A 26,661-nucleotide genomic window follows, 5' to 3' on the forward strand; every position below is an offset into this window, starting at 1 on the left:
TTTACCTTGAAAATATATAGTTGACTTGGACAGCACGTTAAACTTATTTTGTAGCTTCATTTTCTAAACCAGTCAGTGAATCATTAGCCGGTCTTTAGTACGAATCTATTTTTAGTTATGTAGTTTCCGCTAAAGTAGCGTGGGAGGGCTTCGTAAAAATATAAGCAACTTGTCTGAATAAGGTTATAATAGGTTGGGGAAAAGTTTCTTCGCATTTTTTAAGAAAATTCACAACATTTTTTAATATAGTTTATTTACATTTAACTAAAGTATGTAGGCAATATCTTCTTCGATAACTTTTTCTCATCTTGTAGGTAGTAGGGACATAATCCTATTGCTATAGAAATTTTGAGGCTTCTGATCAAAATACCGCGACAATTGGTTTTGGCAGTCCTCTCGTGATGCCAGCCTGACACTGCTGACATTGCTAAAGAATTCTGAAGAGACCGAAACAGGTGGAAATCTGAAGGTGCAAGGCCAGGACTATACTGCGGATGCATTAACACCTCCCAGCCAAGCTCTCTTAATTTTTGCTGAGTGGCTAAAGATGTGTGAGGTCTAGCGTTATCATGATGTAAAACCACACCCCTTCTGTTGATTAATTCCGGCCGCTTTCTCTCAACTAAGAAGTTGAACTGATGAGATTAAAGCAAGAGCTTTAATCTCATCAGTTGCATCATCTCATCAGTTGTTCGCAGTAAAGTTCAGAATCGATGGTTCTGCCTGGTGGTAACAGCTCATAATGAATAATGCCCATCCAATCCTACCACACACACAGCATCACCTTGTTGCGTGTTAGCTCGGGTTTCGCCACAGTCTGTGAGGCCTGACCGGCCTTTGACCAAGACCTTTTTCGCACGTTCTTGTCGTACGTTATCCACTTTACATCACCAGTTATCAGCAGCAGTTATTTGCCCTATGACGTCTGAGGATGGTCTTAATAATGCGGTTTCTCTGACATATATACATATTATATATAATTTTAAGTAAACTATTTAAAAAAAATATATATTGTTTTCTAAAAATATTTTTTTAAATAATAATAATAAGATAAGGAAAGAAAAATAAAAATACTTCTTAAATTTACTTTATTCGAATAATCAAAAACAAATAGATTTAATCACATATTTATTAAGATTATATTATAAATCAATATATTCGTATAAAGCTTATCATTAGCATCCTTTAATAAACAGGCGTTCCTTTACTCCTTCGGACCACCATAAAAAAAGCCACTAAATTCCCTAGACAGTATAAAGTAATCAAGCATGCGCAGTTCCTCCAGAAATTGCTTTCGTCGTATCCGAACCGAGATAAGACTTCGGGGCCGGTTCTTATGCATGGCATTCCCGGGATATTGACGCAATTGATCGTAGAAATAGTATTCCACTGTAGTATAGAGATTGATTCGGTTCCATAGTAAAATCCGGATATGTATCTGAGCCAGGAGAAGTAAGGGGAAGCGCTTCCCAGGTTGAGATAGATGCCGGAAAACATAATGCCTATGAGCTCATGAGACACGGATATTAAAGCGGCGGTTTCCAGGCTGTCGAAGGTGGCTGATAGGAATGAACCTGGAATTAATGTTAGTATTAATTATGATTGAAAAAGTTTAAGAATTAGTCTAGTAAATTACATTATTTAAATTGGAATGTGATAAATCGGCTAGATTGTAACCATGGTATAGATCACTGCTAAGCGGTAATTGCTCAGTTAACCTGTGATATCTGTAAGTATTAAGTTAATCTGTGCTCATACAGTAAACAATGCTTGACAGACTTTTTGGCGGGAACGCGAGGAGTGAAGTTGTGTGATTTGTTTTATTTTGTCTATTTAGTGTTTCTTCAGGTTTAAATGTGTAATAATGGTGGTTTATTAACTGTTTAATATCTGTGAAAGTGCACAAATGTGGGAAAATGAAACAAAGCTGCTGGACGTAACTTCTCGGGTTCCTCCAAAAAGTCCACTGAAAAAATCTCAGTAAATGACCACCATTTTACTGCGATTATATTTCATCCCATATCATTTCATTTCATTAAATTTCATCCCAGTTGATTAATGTCTCAAATTAATCATCTTCATTTAATTTCATTCCATATTATCATTTTTCATAAAATTAAGAATATAAAGTAAAATAAGACATGACTTAAAGGTCTTAGTTACCAGGTCATAAAATCTCTTTAAAAAAAAACAATGCTTGACATTTAGACTTTTTGGCGGGAGCGCGAGGAGTGAAGTTGTGTGATTTGTTTTATTTTGTCTATTTAGTGTTTCTTCAGGTTTAAATGTGTAATAACGGTGGTTTATCATCTGTTTAATATCTGTGAAAGTGCACAAATGTGGGAAAATGAAACAAAGCCTCTGGACGTAACTTCTCGGGATCCTCCAAAAAGTCCACTGAAAAAATCTCAGTAAATGTCCACCATTTTACTAAGATTATGTTTCATCCCATATCATGTCATTTCATCCCAATAGATTAATATCTCAAATTAATCATCTTCATTTCATTTCGTTTCACTCCATATTATCATTTTTCATAAAAATAAGAATATAAATTAAAAATAAGACATGACTTAAAGGTCTCAGTAACCAAGTCATAAAACCATTTAAAAAAATGCTTGACATTTAAAAAAAAATCGCTTTTAGGGCGTGTTTAAAGACCGCATTGGTATTTACTACCGTTCTTCCATGTTTTGCTTTTAAGTAACAGGGTTTGAATAACATGACGACTGTTCGGTTCGATTGAGTTTTCAACCAAATGCCAGCGGAAACACTGTAATGTATATGGCTCTCGAAAGATATTAATAGCCCCCTAAGGACCTTGGGATCGATTATTGTTTTTTTTTATTGGTTAGAAGGGTAGACGAGCTCACAGCCCACCTGGTGTTAAGTGGTTACTGGAGCCCATAGACATCTACAACGTAAATGCGCCACCTGCCTTGAGATATAAGTTCTAAGGTCTCAGTAAAGTTACAATGGCTGCCCCGCCATTCAAACCGAAACGCATTACTGCTTCACGGCAGAAATAGGCGGCGTGGTGGTACCTACCCGTGCGGACTCACAAGAGGTCCTACCACCAGAGAGCCTACGAGTTAGGTAATTAAGGACTTATAAACTGGTTGCACGAAGTTTACGTTTTTTGAACGCAATATATAAACTATAGTTAAAATAAAGTATTGTTTAGTTTGCATTGAACATTGATATATCGAAAGAAATTGAACTTTTCGTAAGAATATAATACTTTTAGCAACGGCTTAATAATTTAAATAAATAAAAAAATACAAAAGTGGGTAGGAACGATCGACACAGAATATTAAATCTAAGACAAGTGAACGCTGCGCGCGCTTCCAGCAAAAGTGCTCCGAGGTGGCGTGATGTCCCCGCTGGTCGGTCGGTTGCCCCTCCAGATGACGAGTTGCCCCTCCAGATGACGTCACGAGTCCACGTGAGTGCTCGTCGTCAATGGCTCCGCCCATCGACTTTGACTTAAGAGGGAGTCGCCTCTAATACGGCCTCTCCTGACTGGTGGACGTCCACGTTCACCTCGATGTCATGACCGTCTTCAATCTCTGACGATGCAGGACTCACTGTGTGCACAGCGTTGCTATCGGGGTGTTCTATGATATCGTCATAGAAATAGATTGTTTGCATTACAATCATGATTTTGGTACCATGAACCATTAGTAAAAGTTAGTAGTTTTTGTGAGCATTTTACATCACATTTCAGTGCGTTCATGTATAGTAGGCTCTTGTTGAGTTACGTTAGATGTACTGACGACACGGCACTGTTACCATATCGGGTGTATAATATACTGTGAGAGTAAAGTCTGGTTGACATGGCCAAGTTAACATGTCAAGCTAATACACTCGTAACGTGAACTGCGTTACCACGTCACACCTTTACGTGAACTTTGTTACCACGTCATAACATATACGTGAACTATGTTACCACGGTACAACATCTACGTGAACTATGTTACCACGTAAATCTCTGCGTTAACTATGTTACCACGTTACAACATCTACGTGAACTATGTTACCACGTAAATCTCTGCGTGAACTATGTTACCACGTAAATCTCTGCGTAAACTATGTTACCACGTTACAACATCTACGTGAACTATGTTACCACGTAAATCTCTGCGTGAACTATGTTACCACGTTACAACATCTACGTGAACTATGTTACCACGTAAATCTCTGCGTGAACTATGTTACCACGTTACAACATCTACGTGAACTATGTTACCACGTAAATCTCTGCGTGAACTATGTTACCACGTTACAACATCTACATGAACTATGTTACCACGTAAATCTCTGGAAGCATGCAGTCAACCCCAAGAATGTTTGACATTACGCGTCACTGGTGACTCAACTAGTGCCTGAACCCTACGAGGACTCGGCCTAACCTGACCTCCACCAAAAATTAAATCAAATCGTGAATCTGTAGACTAGCGTTCGCGAGTCAACCAGAGGGCCCATTATGCCCCGTATCATTATTAAAGTTCCGAGTTTGTCAGTCAGAACTCTGACCATCTTAAGACAGAGCAACGATCTCCTGGCGCACTCGACGTATGAGGCAAAGCAATCTGATGCTAATTGTATAGCATTATAAAGAATATTGGCATACTCTAACTTTCGCGGACACAACGGCTTAAAGTCTTTTACGAAGTTACCCCACGTCCGGTCACTAGACAATCACACGTGTAACCAAGTACGCTCATCACTCTTAAGACAGCCCAAAACTCGTGACAAATACTCAGTGCCTTCCCAGTTAAGGATCTAGCCCATTCTACTTCCTTACACATTGTGTCTATGTATTGCACGGCAGGGTAAAACTTAGAAATAAGGTAACCATGAGCTCGATCTGAATTTACGAATCTAATGGATTCGGTTAACTTCCGTGCTGATGTGGTAGTTGCCTTTTTATTGTCACAACGCGTGGTGGAACTATTTTACATCTATTCTCAAACGCGGGTACAATCGACACGACGATGGAACAACACGGCGTCCCGTTTGCATGATCACCGACCTGGACAGTCGGACTGTTGTCTAATTGACGTATTGATGGAGTTTGCCGACTAGTAACATTTTGAACCCTTCGAATGCTATTTCCACCCACCGAAACTGAGCATTCAGTCTCGAGCATGTTCTATCGCGTCAATAAAAATAGACCGTAAGGTCGGTTGTGATAAAGTCGTTGAGCTAGTTACTTGGTGATTTATTACATTTCATAAGAGGGTATCCGACAAAAAAAATCTACTTCGCACCAAGAATCGATATCATTAACGCTGGGGTCAAAATTAGAAATATAAAAATGGTTCGACCTTACTTTGGACAGTGCACTTAATGCTCCGATGATCCTGTCTGTAGCGTCGTACGCGCGGGACTCTGACGGCGGCGGTGATGTGATTCCCAACGCCACCACGGGTCCGGCGCCACCACCGTCCGCGGTCGAGGGACGTGCGTCTTCTATCTGCGACCCTAGCGGGCTCGACTCACGCGCAACGTTCACATTTGAGTTTTAAGCAATTAAACGCGCCAATATTATTCTCCAATATTGGTCTCGAACATTCGGCGAATGCGAGCGTCCTCCTACCCTGCTTCCAGTTACACGTATATCGGTCATTACGTTGTTAATTTAATGCAAATTTTAAAAATAAACTGTACGCCAGGATAACCCAAAAGCGGATAGGGCACAAGCCCTATCCCACTTCTGATTTTAGCAACGGCTTAATAATTTAAATAAATAAAAAAATACAAAAGTGGGTAGGAACGATCGACACAGAATATTAAATCTAAGACAAGTGAACGCTGCGCGCGCTTCCAGCAAAAGTGCTCCGAGGTGGCGTGATGTCCCCGCTGGTCGGTCGGTTGCCCCTCCAGATGACGAGTTGCCCCTCCAGATGACGTCACGAGTCCACGTGAGTGCTCGTCGTCAATGGCTCCGCCCATCGACTTTGACTTAAGAGGGAGTCGCCTCTAATAATACATAATCTTCCAAATTTTACCGCGAAAACCTGCATCAATGTATAATGTCAGCAACCTGTCGTCATGTGTCAAATTAAATATTTTAGGAACTATCGTTTATTTTGAACTTGCCCTCCTTTTTTATAAGTCTTCGTGGCCTAGAGGATAATATTTCCGGTGCATTCGTATCTAGCGATGCAACGGTGTTCGAATCACGCGGGCGGGTACCAATTTTTCTAATGAAATACGTACTCAACAAATGTTCACGATTTACTTCCACGGTGAAGGAATAACATCGTGTAATAAAAATCAAACCCGCGAAATTATAATTTACGTAATTACTGGTGGTAGGACCTCTTGTGAGTCCGCGCGGGTAGGTACCAGCGCCCTGCCTATTTCTGCCGTGAAGCAGTAATGCGTTTCGGTTTAAAGGGTGGGGTAGCCGTTGTAACTATACTAAGACCTTAGAACTTATATCTCAAGGTTGGTGGCGCATTTACGTTGTAGTTGTGTATGGGCTCCAGTAACCACTTAACATCAGGTGGACTGTGAGCTCGTCCACCCATCTAAGCTTTTTTTTTCTAAATAATGTTTTAATTTGATTGCAACTTTATTTCATTTAAGTCTGGTAAATCATATTCTATTGAAATGGATTAAACTATATTCAGCAAAAAGTTGGTACTACACGAAACTAATGTAGCAGCAGTTTTATACCTCTGAAAACATAAAGTGCATACGACAAAACCTATTTTTCATTCAAAACAATTTATTACTAAAAAACATGTTTTTTTTCAAATGGTTTTGCTTTTCATTCAGAGAAGCACTTAATTGCACAGAGAAGTGGAATAAATCATTGTCAAACAAATTTTTACTAAAATGTTGTTGATTTTAAGAAAATTTAAAATTTAAACGAATTAATAAATTATACATTAAGTTCCTCCTATCATAAATTTTCTGAATTAGTCTTATATTTCGATTTATAAATAAATAAACAGGTAACACAATTCTGAGTGAATTTAAACTTGAATAACACAAACCCGACAAAACATCTGTTATCAAAACTGTGATAAAAAATTCTCACAAATTGTAATTTAGTAACAAATAGTTACAAGAGTATTTTGGAGAAAATTCACTATTGGTCATAATTTGTAACCATTAGATGAGTTAACAACCAATAAAAAAAACAGTTAACAATCAAAGAAAAATAGATTTTTATCTATTTAGTCTTTGTCTTTTTATGATCAAATTATTATTACTAGAGGTCCCGCAGTAGTCGAAATTCGACTATAATTAATTGGAATTGTAAGTTTGTACACTATTATGATTGTATTTTATACTTCTATAATCACAAAGTTTGCCAAGGCTACACTATAAAAAAATATTATTATAGACAAACAATATTTAATCTATGCTCAATTTGACCACAGACATCAAGAACAAAAGTTTGACAATAAATAGTATGCATGCGTGTGTGCGTCAAATACATGATATGTAGTGTGTGTAATGTTTTCTTTATTGATTTAATGATTTTTTTTGCATTATTTTAAAAAAATATTAGCATTGTGCACTTCTTCTCTATATTCTCTATAAGTGTGGAAAATTTCATACTGCTCCGTCCGCGCAATTTTCGTAAAAAGGGATACAAAGTTTTTACTTTACGTATTATATTATTATTATTACACAGAACGGTCACAAAGAACTGTCTATGCATTAGAAGCAGTTCTATTTCAAAGCTTAGGAATAGAAATCCGACGATATATTTAATGATACTTATCCTTCAACCTATGTTAGCTAATTCATGTAATTTGCGATGTTGTTCCAGAGCTTGACCGTTACCCAAACATTGTAAGAACTTTATGGGCCAAAGATAGCACATGTTAAAAAAACATGTTCCGTGTGAGTATGTACTAATATGAGATCTTAATGTTGATTGACCTTGAATCCACGAACCACATCTCGTGCTACAATAGATAGCTGTATAATCGTTTTCACATTATTAACCTATATAAACAGGCCCTCAATTACGCGCGAATATTTTTCAAATCATTGTAATTATTATATTATATAACAATCGTTGTGTAATAAGTATAATTTAACCTCGACGAGGCCAATTATGGAAAAGTTTGGCTCTGTGTTCTCAGCAATTGGGTTATTCAACTCGATTTAAGTCAGTTATGGTCAAGGTAACATAATAGAAGACTTAGATATACTTACCTATGTGATGTTTAAGAACAAGAGTAATCACCAAATGTCGTTGTTACCTTGCTTACTTGACTATGTTATGTATGTTATTATATGAGTGCGTGCGTGCGTGGCTGCGTGTGTGTGTGCGGGGTTGGGTTTGTGTGTGGGTGCTTGCGTGCGTGTGTTTGTGTTTGTGTGTGTGTGTGTGTGTTTCTGTGTGTAATCTATATAGTTAGATACATTCCTTTCACCTACAATATTTACAGGAATCTGTCTAACAGCTTAGAAACTTATAATAAGTAGGAAAGCGGGTTAAAGGAGAATTTTGTTAAATACAACTATATTTTTTATTTTAATTTCATTAATAGCATTTTCATGCTACCAGAAAATATACATGCAAAATAAAACAATAATGTAATAAGGCTCACATCAGTGAAATTTATTAATCTAAAATTCTGTTGACGTTTGATTCCAATATGAAATACATAAAACATATTTTTATCAAAATCAATTCGTAGAGTTGGAATTCGTAACAACGTTTCATACCATGTGTGAAACCAGTCATGATGAGTTTATCAGATCTCTCAATTGCCATTTTCTCACTATCTAAAACTTTCGAGCATCGAAATCACAACCTTATGGCAAAAAGCATTAAAACTAAATGTCTTTTGTCTAAAAGGGGTCTGACTTTATGATTAGAATTCAAAACACCCTCTAGGCATTGAGGTAGCGATGAAAGTCTGGTTATGATATAGAATATATGAAAATAAAAAATAAAAACGCGCAGATATTAATTAAACCGATTTCGGAAAACGACTTCTCACCGCACTATGGTACCGAGCAAGAATAGCGCTTAGCCAGAATCAGTTCCCGAATGGTATTTTAGGAATAATTTGATATTCAATTAAAACATTACCCATCAGTAAACGGGCGTGCCTCTACTTCTTTTTATCACCATAATAAAAGCTACAAAATGCGCTACACAATACATCGTCGCTAAACAACAACAGTTCCTCCAGAAATGAGATTCGGAGTAACCGTATCTGTTCAAAACGTCAGGACCGGTTTTGATGCAAGGTATCCCCGGGAGTTTGACGCAGTCGATGGACTCTATGGAATCCCATTGGAGGATGGATATGGATTCGATGCCATAGTAAAAGGCTGAAACAAAACGAAGCCACGAGAAATACGGGGAGACACTTCCAAGGTTGAGGTATAATCCAGAGAACATTGTCCCGATGAGGTCGAAGGGCACGGACACCAGTGCAGCGGTCTCCATTTTGTCGAACACAGACGACAAAAAGGATCCTGAAATAATTATGCTTATATAAAAAATTAGCTAAAAAACAATATTAACATTAAATGTTGCTGTGGAAATCGAAGCTTAACATGCCATGATAGGAGATGACTCAGTAGAAGAAGTCAGTATTAAAATCAGAACAATTAATATTCTTATCATTAAAAACCATGCAAAGAAGGAAAGAAATAAAAAAGATCGACTTACCCCTTAACCACAAAAAATATGGACGTGACGATGAAGAGAAAGAAAGAACTTTGATGAAACTTAATTGATGAAACTGAACCGCACTATAACCCAAACCCGCCCCATGAAGCCGATGATAAAGCTCGGATTGGTAATATACCATTTAGAAATGAATCCAACCAATCAATCCATAGACGCAAATATCGAAGAAATTTACCGTTTAATAAAATCTAAATCCAACTATTCAGTAATCTAATAAATTCACTTGTATTTTGAATTGAATCTACAGTATGATTGGTCAGTAACAATGATCATCTTACCGTATGCATTGGCGTAGTTAGCACAAAGAACACAGACGAAACAGAATCCTAGCCAGCCGACGAAACCGCCACGAAGCTCCGCCACAATAAATATGAGGGAACCGAACAGAACGGGCTCAATAACAGCGCGAGGTATCTGGAAAAAAATTAGACATACATTGAAAACAGGCTGAATGTGAATAATTCTAATCAACATATCAAAACAAGTTTATGATTTATGAGTATTGGTAGGAATTAAAACAATTTATTAGAAGATATATCAATATCAACCCAATTAAAATACTGCCTACGGTTGTTGATTAATACCCATTTTAACCAATTAGATGACTAACAGAATACTTGAAAAATTTAAAACTGGACAGAGATTTTTTATATTTGTGTCTTTGTGCCTTTTAAGGCTTCTAACAGTCCGAGAAATCTGACAATTTGATGATGACTAGGTCATTGGTTGGATGCATGGAAGTCTGTAATGTCAGAGTCATAGCTAAGCCTCCAACCTCAGAATAGGACGAACGATAATCGATTTGTCTGGCGGATAGATGTTAGTTTAACGTCCTTAATTTTTTACGTAATTGTTGCAGAGATTAAACTTTATGAGGTTTTAGGGTGTAATTGTTACTATTAAATCCTATTTTTCGTTAATCGAAACGATTTAATTAATTTTTATTGATATAATCGCTTTTTTACAGTCTAAGAAAATTAATCATATCACATTAATCAACAAAACCATTGACATTATTACTCCAAAAATATCAAATTATTCACTTATAACTTGTAAACCTATTTTTTTGCCTACCTATGTTAGTTATCTATGCTAGCTTCCCCACACGTGTAAGGAGCTCACGGGGCTTAGCCTGGATACTTTTCTAACACTAGCTTAAGCCTAGTGAGATCCTGTACGGATTATATCTAGATACTTGATATTGGTTTTGATGGTCCCAAGATCTTATGCTATCAATATCAACGAAAATTAACATGTTTGACAAGCTTACCCAAAATATCATCTTCGATAAGTAGTATGGCAGCGGTGAATACAATCCACTGGCAGTCTCTCTCAGTAGTATGGGAACCTCACTGGGGAAAGTGATGAAAACGGCGTAGATGAACAAGAATATCGTCTCTGTGATGGTTAGGTACAGCAAGCCTTCCACGTTCTGGATGTCACGTTGATCAAGCTCTTTGAAGTGTCCGATGTAGGGGAAGGAAATTATGAAGCCGACAAACTGCAGAAAACAGATTATTTTAATTACCAAATAAATATTTCCATCTTTTTCATTAATAGGTAGTAAAGTTTCGGAGCTTATGTTTTATTGAAATAAGGTTTCGAAGTCTCAGCTGCAATGATAGAGTAGCATATCAATGTTAACGTTATTAACGCTATTCAAACTAGGGCCCATTTATTTGGTTGCATTTTGAAATATCTTCAAATTCTACTTATCGTAAACTAATATGAATGTTTATTCTATTGAAAGCTGCTGTAAATTTAATAAACGAATTAGAAAATACGTCCTTTTTCCATCGTTTCATTTGTATTGAAGTTTCATAGAGATGAAATCAGAGCTGACACATAGCTAATACCAGTGGATGTCGTTAAAAGCTCACATTCGATACAATAAAGACGAAAGTCGAATCTTGATATCTCTCAGATCAGTGTGCTTAGTGCGAGTTTTTTAACGTTAAAAAACTCACACTAAGCATACTGGTTAATATCTAAGATTAATTACTACGATTTTCTTCCATTTTCGCTAATAGTAGATATGATTAAAACTACTTTCACGGATTAATCACGCTTTTTTTTTTCTTTCCTATACTTACACGAAAACTTAAAGATTGTTCGAAACGTTTCTTCAAAAATAAAACGAAACCAATAAAAACGAGATGAAATCGTTTAAGTAGTCTTAATTTTATGTACAATTTAGTAAGTATTAATAATGTAGTAATAAGTAGTAATAATAAGTAGTAAGTAAGTAATAATAATAATAAAAATGTTTCAAGTACCAACTACAAAACCAAAACAAATTTGACCTTAAATTACGTACGTCAAAGAATACAGAAGGTCAGAACTCCCTTTAAAACCAGTTTATAACGGTTTTGTATGAAACAGTTATGTAATAGCTTCGATGATCTATAATTTTCAAAGGACAATATCTTGTTAGGTAGGCCTCGCAAGACGCCGGATTTGATCTATTAAATTTGAATAGATGGTGAATCATGTTTTTAAAAATACACTTCGGCTTACGACATATCTTTAAGGCAATGATGATTTGCTTATATCAAACTTAAAAGAACCTAGGATAATATAGCTAAACAAATTATGAGAACTTATAGATTAATTAGTAGCATCAACATAACGGTGCCAAATAATTTTTTGTATTTTTTTTTTATTGCTTAGATGGGTGGACGAGCTCACAGCCCACCTGGTGATACGTGGTTACTGGAGCCCATAGACATCTACAACGTAAATGCGCCACCCACCTTGAGATACAAGTTCTAAGGTCTCAGTATAGTTACAACGGTACAATAGTTACAACAACCCACCCTTCGAACCGAAACGCATTGCTGCTTCACGGCGGAAATAGGCGGGGTGGTGGTACCTACCCGTGCGGACTCCCAAGAGGTCCTACCTACTTTAGGTTTAATTTGTTAAATTTTTTCTTATAATTTAATATATAGACGGGTGAACGAATCCATCTAGTATTAAGTGGGTATCGGGCATTAAAAATATATGTAAATATTTATGATTATGATATTATCTTACCATGAGCAATAAAAATTCTGCTATCCATATTGTACTATTGTGTTTCATCTGCTGAATGTTTCTCCACATCAACCAGTAGAATTGGACGAAATAGTTAACTTTGACTCTGCAAGAAACCATCGGGATATTATCTGTGAGCTGTATAATTCCATACGCACCCGCGGAGAGTTTTATCGTATTTATTGGCAACTAATACTTTCCCGTAGTTATACTCACGTGGACTACACTTCGGTTCGGAAAATTGGATCAGTGGTTTGATAGAGAGATAAACATCTTCTGTTTTTAATATGTGTTTTATATTCTATAACTTTTGTCTAGATACTATTTTTATCTATACACATATATGTACCGAATTACATTTTAATTAGTGATAAGCATTAAATTTATAATCAACATTTTCTGATAGTGCATTTCGAAAAGAACAGGTTTTTTAAAAGTTTCATTTTTAACTGAATGACCGGCTTTGATATAAAAACGTATTTGACACACATATAGCAATGGAGACTTGGTGGCATAGAATGTGGAACTTGACGTTGGATATTTTTTAAGGTTCTAATTTATTTTTTTCATAACTTAAATTCATCTTTTCGCTCGTTCATTGAACTCTTAAGCGACCGGGCCGATTTTGATGATTTTTTTATGCGTCTGAGTGGATCCTTGTATGGTGTAGATTGACTATTTGATATTGCGTTTTTGTGGCCCGGCGCGTTACTAATAACATATAAATCAACTGAATAATATTAGATATTGTTAGCTACTTCGAAATACAACTTTTTTAAACCAAGACCACGGACATAAAGGTCGATATTCAAGCTTTGAAATCTGTCGAAATGAGATTTATTTACTATCAATACTTGAATCTTAGCGATGGAAGATAAGATAGAACCAAAATGTATATTTTATTCTAAATTTATGACCTATTAATGCAACGATAACGACTAATATTAATTAGAAGGATTGACATGTAAAATGTATTCTATTGATTTATCGAAGTGCAATAAAAAACGACCTTTTTTACTTTTAGATAAAATGAAATATAATTATCTAGAATCTGTTGATAGACATTGAAAAGTCTGCGACACTACTGAACAACAAAATATAAAATTTTAGATTTTTTTATGAACATTATAGTTTTTTGTAATAGAGTGAAGAATTTAGATTGACTAATAGTGGGCGAGCACTCAGCACGCCTACTGATCAACATTAAGAAACAACAAGATATCTTAATTATGGGTCCGATAAAAATTAGTATACTTACAGGGTGAGATATTTCTCGAAATATTCGTTCTGAAATAAATAAAACATTATGTATTAATTACTAAAACTTATTAAACGAACGAATACAATGTTTTAATTTACGTATTTAGATGTTCTTACATTGCTGATGAGAGTTATACAACGCGTCCTCGAGAGGCATAATAAATGCACGTAATTTGATTAGACTGCTGGTGGATAACAGTCTAATTTATCTCATCGGAGTCCTATTATCATTACAATGTTTTTTACAAAATAATCATGTTAACTTTGTATTAATATCATTTGAGTAATTTAAAAAAATCACTGTACTAATTAGCTAATTATTCAATTCTGTGCAGCGATAACTAAACGGATATCTCGCAAAAAAATCATTGATTTGTCGCGTTAATCTAGAGGTTAGTTGCCGGAATCAGTGTCCTAAAAGATTCGCGTTCGTTTCCAACTCAGAACCAGTCTTTGTTAAGGATATTTGGTATTGGGATCTGAGTGTACTTGTTTACGTTTTGTCTCTATTCCACATAAAAAACTCACCTTCTCATCAAAAGTTCCAGTAGAGTAATCTATTTCATCATGTACTTCAAGTTCTGGTTTGGGGCCATTTATTGTGACACAAATACATAAAAAAAACCTCACCTTCTCATCAACAGTTCCATTGAAGTAATCTAATTTATAATGTATTTCAAGTTCTAGTTTGGGGCCATTTACTGTGTCACAAACACATAATAAAAAACTCACCTTCTCATCAAGAGTTCCATTAAAGTAATCGACTTCGTCATGTACTTCTCCAACTCTAGCCTCAATCTCGGCAGCGATGTCCGACCGGTGATATTCGTCGCAGATCCGCCTAATTCTCTCTCGGCTCTCTGACTCCTTACCGATCTGGATTCCTAGTACGGATACATAGTATTCGGCAGCGTTGAAACCAAGCGGACACTTGTAGTTTAACCTGGAGAAAATGCGTTCGATGAAGCTTTAACATATCGAGTGGCATATGGTGTAGATTGTTATAGAATTGGCAACGTTTGGTAACATTATGTTGCAAAGGTGACATTGATTTTTACTGTACAGATGCAGCAACTAAGGCTTTAATTCCATTGGATGGAGGGCTATAGATTGGGTGTGAACTGTAAGATAGTTAATTGTCATGCCATTTTATTGTGTAAGTGGATTAGCGATTGGAGAACTCACGGGGACCTGGTATTAAGTGGTTAACGAAACCCTTAGAGAGGAGGCCGAATTTGAAGCCCTACTCTTCTAGTTCTTTTTTTTTTTCAATATTAAAGTGGTATTTTGATTATGACTACTATTTGTGGTGGCATGCGAAGCTCAATTTGTTTTAATTTAAAAATAAACTAAGGTGGTAAGGTCAAATGATGACACAAATACCATCCGATCTGTAAGTCTAAAACTTTCTCGAGCTACGTAAATCTAGACTTTCTGTTGCGATAAAAAGTCCAGTAGCATCATACGAACCCACAGATAGCACGAAAATATCGAAATATACAAAAAGTTTCGATTTCAAATTAAAAGAGGCATAAGACGAACAGAGAATTAAACAATTATCAATATAAATAAACTTAAATATAAACTGTCCACAATTAATAATCTAACACGTTCGCGGTTTGAAAATTAACACATTGTTGATTGAACGCAAAACGTCTAATTAAAATGTAAATGCGATGTATTTTTTCTTGTTTTTTTTTTATCAATCGTGGTCTGTATTTTTCTAGTCGGTTAGCCTAAGATTTTGAACAACTCTCGTGACGGTATATAAATAAAACTGGGTATAGGTACGTCAAAAGTTTACCTTAGAGCGGAATCACGTATTTTGTATTAATACTCGTATTTATTTACACACACCATTATCTTCGTGAGAATCTGTTAAATAATAGCGTGTGCAATGTAGATAGTCGCGAAGTTTTAAAACAATTTGTAATATTTATTTATTCAACTTTATTAACAAAGGCATTATCTACTAGTCGAGTTTGAAAATATAACTCAATAAATATTATAATATCATAAATTAATTGTTATTTACATACATAAATACACATACAATAGAATACATTGCATAATATATATGTATATGATCGCATGTAATGATTTTGTATTGCAGAAACAGCTTTTCGGTTCAACTTATAGAAACTTAAGCCACGTTACTAGATAATATCTAATAAAACAGCAAGAATATCTAATAGGGAGAGGTGCGAAGAATTTATGGAACGATGGAGAAAATAAGGAAGGAAGAATTTAGGGGAAGCGAATCTAGAACGAACGCGCACGATTCCCAACCCTAACGTCCACGACGAATCCCGTCAGTTCATAGTTGCTTTATTCGCGGGTGCCTCTTATTCTGTAGAGTTGAGCCCGTGAGCTCACCTACCCGATCGTGTGTAGCTGGAATAGCCTTTTAGGCTACCAACGAATAGTATAGTAACATAATGTAACTATACTGATAGTGGTCGCCCGGTAGTCGAAATTGGACTATAATTAATTGAAATTATAAGCTTGTACACTATTATGATTCTATTTTCAGAGGCTATTTATTATACTTCTATAATCATAAATTTCGCCAAGACTACACTATAAAAAAATATTAATAAAGACAAACAATATTATTTAATCTATTCTCAATTTGACCAAAGACGTAGTTTGACAATAAATAAATAGTATGCATGCGTGTGTGCGTCAAATACATGGTAGTGTGTGTAATGTTTTCTTTATTGATTGATTGTATCTTTTATGTATAATTAAAAAAAAATTTTTTAGCATTGTGCACTTCTTCTCTATATTCTCTATAAGTGTGGGAAATTTCATACTCCTCCGTCCGCGCAATTTTCGTAAAAAGGGATACAATGTTTTTGCTTCACGTATATTACAACTTATATCTCAAGGTGTGTGGCGCATTTACGTTTGTAGATGTCTATGGGCTCCAGTAACCACTTAAAACCAAGTGGGCTGTGAGTTCGTCCACACATCTAAGCAATAAAAAAAAATAAAAAAAAGAAGGAAAAAGTCATTGTCTATGACGGAACGCGACTGATGCACCCGCTCCTTCAGTCGAATTGACATTATTCATAAACAAGCAAGGACCCAGTAACACAATTCAAAACATGCAGCTCTCAATAATACTGTAATAATTTTTTTTATTGCTTAGATGGGTGGACGAGCTCACAGTCCAACTGGTGTTAAGTGGTAACTAGGGCCCATAGACATCCACAACGTAAATGCGCCACCCACCTTGAGATATAAGTTCTAAGGTCACAAGTATAGTTACAACGGCTGCCCCACCCTTGAAACCGAAACGCATTACTGCGTTTATTATAGCGTGGCCTTCGCATAACTAATGCGAAGCGAAGTTTAATAATGCTATAATACTAGCAAATCAATTCCGAATAAAATATCAAAGCAAAAAGACAATGTGACAGATGAAACATTATTCTAACACCGCTCAGAGAATTCCTGCATAAACATTAGTCGTGTTTAAAAAACCAAAAAATTAAAACTAAGTATTATTATTTCGTGACTATCTGATTAATTCTAGATTCCTTACAAACTTTAAATCATCGCCATCGAAAACATTTTGAATAATTAATATGTTTATTTCGTGGTTTGAAATATATTAGACGATAAGTTGTATAGATATTACAGATAAGGTATTGTAGTCAAGCAATTAAGGAAATGTTGAATATTTCAAGTGGTCTCTTGGAAGAAAACCTGAAGTTTATTTATAAACTTACAATGGATTTTAGGAGACAGACAAATAAATGTTTTCCCAGTTAGAATTTTATCACATGTACATATAATAAATGCTAAGAACAGTAAAACTAAATTAAAACTCGCATTGAATAATAATAATACATATCTAAATGTAACCTTGAAGTCTGTCAGATTTTTTTTATTGCTTAGATGGGTGGACGGGCTCACAGAACACCTGGTGTTAAGTGGTTACTGGAGCCTATAGACATCTACAACGTAAATGCGCCACCCACCTTGAGATATAAGTTCTAAGGTCTCAGTATGGTTACAACGACTGCCCTCCCTTCAAATCGAAATGGGCAGCGTGGTGGTACCTACCCGTCCGGAGTTACAAGAGGTCCTACGAGGTTGTTTAAATTTAATACCGTATTTGAGTTAGAACTCCTATGATATAATAATAGTCGACAAACTCGTCAAATTTTAATTGAGTGGTATCACGAACGGCAAAAAACAATAATATAATATAAACAATTTATATACAACTTGTTTTTAGTATTTTATTATTATTTAATAACCGAAACATCCGTAAAAATTTGGGGCATTTCTTTTTTTAAACTAAACGAAACAACGATCAAAAATATGTTTTTACGATTTAAAGATATTAAAAGTACTTACCTATATAGGTATATATAAAAATGAATTACTGTTCGTTAGTCTCGCTAAAACTCGAGAACGGCTGGACCGATTTGGCTAATTTTGGTCTTGAATTATTTGGTGAAGTCCAGAGAAGGTTTGAAATGTAGATAAATATAAAAATGCTCAGAATTAAATAAAAATAACAATTTTGTTTTTCCTTTGATGTCCCCCCCATCGGACGGATTCCTTTTGTTTGTTTTAAGTTTATTTTATATAAGAGTTTAGGTCTTTTATTTATCGATTAACGCACTACGAAGTCTGCCGGGTCAGCTAGTTTAAACTGTGGATGTAAGGCTTAGAGGTTAAGTACTCACGATCCAAAGAACTGGTCCGCTTGTGCAATGGTTCCGTGGAAGGCGGTTCGGCCGTTCGCCAAAAACACAATCTGGTGGAACATTTCGAACACTCCGGACGCCGGCTGGTGGACTGAGCATATGACTAGTTTGCCACCGATCGCCAGCTTCCTCAACCTGGACACCACGGCGCTCGCAGCCCAACTGTCCAGCCCCGTTGTTGGCTCATCACAGAACAGAATGGGCGGGTCGTTTAGAAGCTAAAGCCATAAATGATTATTTAGTACCTTTTTTTTAGTAATTTCCCTAAGTGGTTTTTGATATTTTTTTTGTTGCCTTTGTAGGCAGACGAGCATACGGGCCACCTGATGGTGAGTGGCTACCGTCGCCCATGGACTTCAGCAATGCCAAGGGCAGAGCCAAGCCGCTGCCTACTGCAAGGCTGATAGCCTTGAGAGGCTATATCAGCGTTACCTTAGCGTATAAGTGAGATTTCGGGATTCAAACCGGAGGGGTTGCTAACACTGGCCCTAGCAAGAGCAGTGCTTCGCAGAAACTACCACCGGATCGGAAACCCGACCCACTGAGAAGATCCGGCGAGAAATTTTGTTTATTTTATTTTTATTGCTTAGGTGTGTGCACGAGCTCACGGCCCACATGGTGTTAAGTGGTTACCGAAGCCTATAGATATCTACAACGTAAATGTCGCAACCTACCTTGAAATATGAGTTCTAGGGTCTTAGTATAGTTACAACGTCTGCCCCACCCTTAGAACCGAAACGCATTATTACTACTTTACGGCAGAAATAGGCGGGGTGGTGGTACCTACCCGTGCGGACTCGAGGACGTCCTGCCACCAGTAAAAAGCTAAGTAATTGAAGATTTGGTGTATTTTCCAAAATATCATACCTGTACAGCCAAAGCGACCCTCTTCCTTTCGCCTCCAGACAACGCCTTCAGCTTAGTCTTCGTGCAGCTCATAACACCAAGTTCGCCAAGCAGCTGTTCGACTCTTTTGGCTCTCATTATTTTGGTTGACCGTTTGTCCATCATGAGACGCGCCTGTTGGGATAAAAAAACAGAGAAACTTAAGTCTATTATTGAGAATAAATAATAGTTTAAAAAAAACTAACAAAATACGCTTTTATAGAAAACCCAACTAAAAAATTGAAAATATATTTTATAAATTTGAATTAAAAATAGCTTAAGAAAAAAATATTTTATTGTCAAAAAAGCATGGGGTGCATGGTATCAGTAGCTATAAATATATTATGAACAGATATGAGTAGATGGGTTATTTTGATAATATCCTGAAAAGTTGTTATCCTATAAAACTGATATTCTATTTTGTTAGTTTTTTAAACTATTATTTATTTTTAATTTTTTAGTTGAATTTCAATATTTTGGCATTTCTTTTTAAATTTTTTTTTAAAAATTGTTTTGTCATCGATCCTTAATAAGTACCTACACCAAATTTAGAGTTAATCCGACGTTTTGAAGGGTCAAAATCATGTTCAAAGATTCCGTTACAAACATACATACGTCTGAAGCTAATAAAAGCGTATTAAAAAATACCAGCCTGCTGGGTACGACGGTCAAGAAATATGTTAATTTGTTCTGTGTTTTTTATGTGTAAGTCGCGCGTAAAGTGTTCACGAATGCTAACGGTTCAATGCTTGGCAACGTGTATTGAGATATCAATAGCACATTGAGAGCCGAAGATATATTATTGCGTTTGAACTGGTTTATTAACAGTCTGCGCCTTTTTGTTAACAACTGACAGTCGTTCGTTCTCGTCACGAAAATCGTAACACATTCGTAACATCGGAAATTGTAAAATTTATTAAGCAGATTCGAGGCAGAATGTAAATGTTTTTGAAAATTTCATTGACCCTCGAAATTTTCTGAAAATTATTCGGGACTATATTTAAGTTTTAAAGTAGGTATGTTTAGCGATTTCATTGGCACCGTGCATGGGTATTGGCAGAAGACATCGCGTTTCTTCATAATAACTCCGATCGTGAATCTCATCAGTCAAATTTAATTTTATATTTATAAGCAATATTATAAATAGAGGTAAACAGGTGGGCGTAAATAAGCATTCTTAAAAACTTGTTTAATGTTATGTTAATGTTAACTAGATGCATAACCGAAATGTCGGTTAAATATTGGCTTGAATTGGCCACGAAATAGTTTTCGAATAGAATCGAATTGAACGAATTGAATTGAATTTAAATCAATTGCTTGTGGGCAACGAGCTACTTTAGACTAAAGTATAAACTTGGATCATTCTTATTTCTTTACATAATTAGGTTTTCATTTTTCTTATATTTATGTTTATTAGTATATTCTCCACAGGATGTTCAAGTCACATCGTACATAATATGTTACAATGTCGTTAACAATTTGAAAAACAAGGAATTAATTAACTCATAAAATGAAGTATAATTCAGATAAAACCGCGTTTTGGAGGTTATTGTTAGATTCCTGTCGTAAAAAGGATGCAAGATAGCGCTCTCCCTTTCATTGAAAGAACCTTAATTCACACATCACTTTTTTATATTCAATCAAATCAAATTATAAACGAAGTTAAATCCGCATCCTTAAGCTAACCAAGATGTTTCAATGTTACGATCAATTAATTATTTGAATTATTATTAAATGAGGATCAAACATATTTGTGAAAATTTACACAAAAGTCGACGTTACAAAATTCGAGTTCAAATTTAATGTGGTGAGGTGCTTCATATCTCTACTTTCTAATTTTAGTGTTAATTAATAAATAAATAAAAATATATGTTACTAAAAATTAGTGGTCGGGTATAGTGTTCTCCCACGAAACTTTGGTGGTCAGTGTAGGTGTTTCTACAACTTACAACCACCATCAACCATTACCAAAGTCCGGAATATTGTGTTCTCGCACCAATAGCTACCACCACCTTTTGTGCCTATTTTTAACATGGTGTAATCATCAGTTTGGAGAGCAGGACAGCCGACGTACCACCAATGAAATTGGGCTACAATCCTGTCTCAAAGTCCACCTTGAATTGTCCCAATTTAATTGTTGTCCACAGTAATGTTCAAACTGTGATCTCTACAGAGGCCAGATGATCTGAAACTCATTTTACGACAGCAAATGGTCTGGTATGAAGGAAGATATTCCTCAGGAAGATTTCTACTTCAACTCGTCGCGGATAATTGAAAAGCAAAAGTGTTATTAATTTCTCTTATTATTTTGTATTATTAGCCATACCTAGTTATATTTGCTAACGTAAATGGTAGAGATAGATACGCATGTTGTATATATGTAATGCTTTGCGAAAAACCCACGCATTATTTTAGTTATCTGATAATATAATATGCCTATAAAGTTTTAACACTATTTTAACGTTATAAATACTATTAACTTAAGCACTAAAATTTACATATAAATAGTAGATTTAAGCGGTCTCACATTGCTTAAATTGACATAAGACGTTTAAAAAAATTCTAATGTAATAATAAAAAAATAAAAAAAAGTGTTTTGCAGAATTTACTTTGAACTTGATAAGTATGTATGCTAAAGGACGTCATAAAAATTGAAATAAATGGTTTTGAATTTGCAAAATTATCGAACTTGCATGAACATCAAAGTTGGATTACATCTTACGACTTTACGCTTTTAATTTTCCGAAAAAAATTGACAAATTCTTTTCAAATTCAAATTAAAAAATTAACCATATTTAAATTTTATTTTATTTATTGCATTGTAAGAATATAATGTGAAATTAAAACATTAGAGAACACTAAAACAAGGTTCTTTTGAATTATAATGATCAAAGATTTAGAAAACATATTTGTCACGGCCTGTCCTAAGCCTTTTCTGCCTATATTATAATATTTAAAACGGCTTTTGAACAAGATTAAACCATAAAAAACGATTTTTAATTGTGTTTACGACTCGAAAAAGCCGAAGAAAATAACACATTATATGTAATATTATAAGGATTATCCGTTCCATGAAATGTGAACTGTGATTTATGGTAGCAGTTTATTTTAACGACACGGTCGTTTCGTGATTTCACGAAAATCTAACAAGTTGCGAGTGTTGTGATCATTTCATAGTGGGGCCTTGTTCAATATGCGATATTATTTTTATTCTACATAATTTTCGATACAAAATTTTACAGATAATAAATGCTTTCGATACGAAGTCCGCTTTAAAAAACATAGTATTAATATACACTTGACATTGGCGAAATCTAAAAGGAAACGCATTAATCGAAGAGATAGATAGATAGTAATTATCATCAACGTGATAAGTTTAGGAAAGGAAACAATCAAAGCATTTTTCATTTATCTGCAACCCCGATTTCTCATTGGTGGTAGGACGTCTTGTAAGTCCGCACGGGTAGGTACCACCACTCTGCCTATTTCTGTCGTAAAATAGTAATGCGTTTCGGTTTGAAGGGCGGGGCAGCCGTTGTACTGCTAAAAACTGAGACCTTACAACTCAAGGTAGGTGGCGCATTTACGTTGTAGATGTCTATGGGTTCCGGTAACCACTTAGTACCAGGGTGGGCCCTGAGCTCGTCCACCCATCTAAGCAATAAAAAAAAAGATTTACGAGAGAAACTACTCGATTATTTATATATTTTTTCCGCTTTAAAAGCTTAGCACTTTTTTCTCTGTCAATAAATTTTTAGGAAGATTAACATTTCAACGCTAATTTCAAGTTTCGTTGAGGCTAGAAATGTGTTATCTTCTGTTATAGACTTCATAAAAAAAGAGGTTTTTGTCTTCTTCATCGCCGAATGCGTATTTCTTGTGACGAAAATTGGATGGTTATACCACCCGCAGACTCACTGCCCAGTGGGAGGTCTATTATCTATAAAGTATTCTATACGGTATGTTTATCCACTCGTGTTGAGTTATATCATTTATTTGCATCAGTTAAACTTCAGACAGGTAAAAAATAATTGATTCGTCATTCGATTAAATTGTTATTTGCCGTCAAACTAAAAAGCTTTAAGTATTATTTCGTAAAATCATATTTGATTAGGAAATTGTTTCGCACTAAGATAGAGAAATAGGCAGGATGCTAATCGTGCGGGTCTATAATACGCTTTACCACCAATAAGGAATATAAAAATCACCATCTATGCAATAAAAAAGGAACAGTTAATGGTTTTTAGGGCTATTTTATATTAGGTAGTGATCACCAAATGATTTTGTTCATAATTATTGAAGCCTCGATATTTAAATTTATTTTATTTATTATTATAATTTATCTGTCTGATCTTTTCTCTCTGTTTGACGTTTTTAAGAACAAAAACAAAGTATTTGAATGAACACATCATTAATGACACTCAGTTCAATAATAACTAGACAACAAAAAATTGCTTGACAGAAACTTCTGGTTAATCGTTTCGTTTTTATCATTCATATGGTTTTTTTTATTGCCTTTGTAGGTAGATAAGCATACGGCCTACCTGATGGTAAGTGGTCACCGTCGCTCATGGACATCAGCAAAGCCAGGGGCAGAGCCAAGTCGCTGCCTACCGTTAAGTACTCTCCGCGAGCCTCGTTTGAAGAAGGACATGTCATAGCAGATGTAAGCATAGCACTGCTTTGGTTTTCCGTGAATATTATTAATTAAAACGTCATAGTGGCTAATTGAACTGAACAAACGTTTTTAAATCATATTTCCAACAGCCTGAGTTATGATTGCTAAAATATTTATTAACAACATTCATATTAATATCGACCGGTTAGTTTTTGTGTAGATTTTATTGTCTCGCGAAACCTGGTCCGTTCCGCTGCTTTATTGATTCAAACTCAATTAAGTTTTGTACGTAGCATAATATTTTTAAAATATTGTTTTTGTTCGCAAATACATTTTGTATATTTGTATTTTAAATTTCAATTAATAAAACAAATTAATAATTTCGTCAGGTTTTGCGAGCCGTAGACATAATTTGAAACTGAATTAACGAATTAATTTTAAGTTTTTCATTAACATTATATTATTTATGACGTTCCGAATACTTAACAGTTTTCGTGACCGCGACACCTTAATAAACCTTAACATCAATTTTAATTAAATAAAACAAACTGTTAACACGCATGCAAGAATTGATCGTGTTGGTGAGATTCAAGATATCGCGATTAGGCCTCCAATCTTGGGGACAGCGAATATTTCTAATTAAACGCATATTAAAGTAAATGTGTTCACAGAGACGGTAAAGATGAAGGAATCACAATGCGTGCTTTTTTCCTACCTATTCTAGTAAGCTCGAGGGGTAATATAATATGTACTAGATTCTCCGGGTGAGTAGGTGAGCTCACGGGGCTTAAACCTGACGACATTGCTAACACTAACCCTAACAAGAGCAGTGCTTCGTAGAATCTACCATCGGATCGGAAACGCGACCCACTGAGAAGATCCGCGGAGAAACTCAGTGGGCTGTGTCTGTGGGTTAATTTGCTCGTCGAGCCCTTTGTCGCAAGCGACAGGTTCGAAGAGGACGATGACCGGAATGCATGCTAAAATTAAAACTGAATTAAACGATTTGTATAATTAGCTATGGATTAAGCACAACTATTCTACATACTATGAGCGTTTGATAGCCGTAATTACAATAAGATTGATACTTCAATTTTGGGTTTCAAATTGCGTAAAAACATTTTTATTGGGGTATCTGGGCAAACCCATTGGACGGGTTGGTGAAAGCGTCTGCCCCTATGGAGCATTAAAGCACAGTGCCTATCATATAAAGAAATGCTTAGCGTACAAATAAGCAGTTTAATCATAAATTACCATTTACTTTAATTACCATTAAACGTCGTTTTAAATTCAACGGGCTTATGTTAGATTTTTCTTTTGTATATTCGAAAACTTTTTTAAGTTTCAAATTGCACTAAATAGATGCACATGACATTAAGTGGTTCTTGGAATCCCTATAGGTACTAAGTATGTATATGTGTTTCTATAAATCAGAATGTAAATGCCACGAACAATCTTAAAACATGAGGGCGGATTCTTAGTTGTGCTGTACGAGAAAAGTATCGGGAATGGAATATTTCCACTGTTCCTGTCATATTAAAATCTTTTTAATTGAAAACTCCTTGGTTTTAAAAATCGAATACCATTTATTTATTTAAAAAAAGATTCTCGGTCTTGTCACGAGGTTTTGTCAAACTTGTTTAGTCGTTGAGAAAATGGAATTGACTCGAGAAAATTCAAGAGCGATGATTTATTATGACTTTCGAAGTGGTTTAACACAAAAACAGTGTGTTGACCGGATGATTTCTGCATTTGGTGATGAAGCCCCATCCAAAACCACAATTTATCGCTGGTTTGCTGAGTTTCAACGTGGACGTGTCAAGCTCAGTGATGATCCCCGTCAAGGTCGTCCAAAAACTGCAGTCATCCAAGAAAACGTTGATGCTGTGCGTAAGCTGATTGAGGAAGATCGACATGTGACATACCGCGAAATTCAGGCAACTTTGGACATTGGCATGAGTCAAATACAAATAATCTTGCATGAACAATTAGGTGTAAAAAAGTTGTTTTCCCGATGGATACCGCATTCGCTCTGTGAAGAGCAAAAAGCGGCTCGCGTTACTTGGTGCGTCAGAACTCTCGAAAGATTCCACGCAGGATCCTCAAATGCTGTATACAACATTGTATCAGGTGACGAATCCTGGATATACGCGTACGAACCCGAAACAAAAAACCAGTCACGAGTTTGGGTGTTCGAAAATGAGTTAAAGCCAACAAAAATTGTTCGTTCACGGAGTGTTGCAAAAAAAATGGTGGCCACGTTTGTCTCCAAAACCGGCCATGTTACGACTATTCCTCTTGAGCGACAAAGAACAGTTAATACAGAATGGTATGCTAGCATTTGTTTGCCACAGGTCATTTCTGAACTCCGTAAAGAGAACTGCAACCGCCGCATCATCCTCCATCCCGACAATGCGAGTTCTCACACCGCGCACAGAACAAAAGAGTTTTTA

At 35.6% G+C, this 26,661-nt stretch overlaps 1 protein-coding gene across 2 annotated transcripts in view; it reads right to left on the minus strand.

Annotated features, from left to right (window-relative positions):
- Positions 1 to 1,111: 1,111 nt before the first annotated feature.
- The window catches only part of LOC114241639 (protein scarlet), a 47,908-nt gene continuing 22,358 nt past the window's right edge, over positions 1,112 to 26,661 (minus strand). The window contains exons 5-12 of one of the 2 annotated variants that reach the window (XM_028172519.2): positions 19,573 to 19,725; positions 18,685 to 18,923; positions 14,711 to 14,921; positions 13,977 to 14,005; positions 12,719 to 12,824; positions 10,953 to 11,183; positions 9,961 to 10,096; positions 1,112 to 1,574 (exon numbers count right to left, since the gene is read on the minus strand). In XM_028172519.2, coding sequence (XP_028028320.2) covers positions 1,186 to 1,574; positions 9,961 to 10,096; positions 10,953 to 11,183; positions 12,719 to 12,824; positions 13,977 to 14,005; positions 14,711 to 14,921; positions 18,685 to 18,923; positions 19,573 to 19,725 — 1,494 coding nt within the window. In that variant the 3' untranslated portion in view covers positions 1,112 to 1,185. Of the gene's footprint in view, positions 1,575 to 8,572; positions 9,466 to 9,960; positions 10,097 to 10,952; positions 11,184 to 12,718; positions 12,825 to 13,976; positions 14,006 to 14,710; positions 14,922 to 18,684; positions 18,924 to 19,572; positions 19,726 to 26,661 lie in introns of those variants that run through there. The other variant, XM_028172518.2, reaches the window with a different exon arrangement.

The sequence above is a fragment of the Bombyx mandarina genome, chromosome 05, assembly GCF_030267445.1.
Source record: "Bombyx mandarina strain Sakado chromosome 05, ASM3026744v2".
In the NCBI taxonomy this organism is placed as follows: domain Eukaryota; kingdom Metazoa; phylum Arthropoda; class Insecta; order Lepidoptera; family Bombycidae; genus Bombyx; species Bombyx mandarina.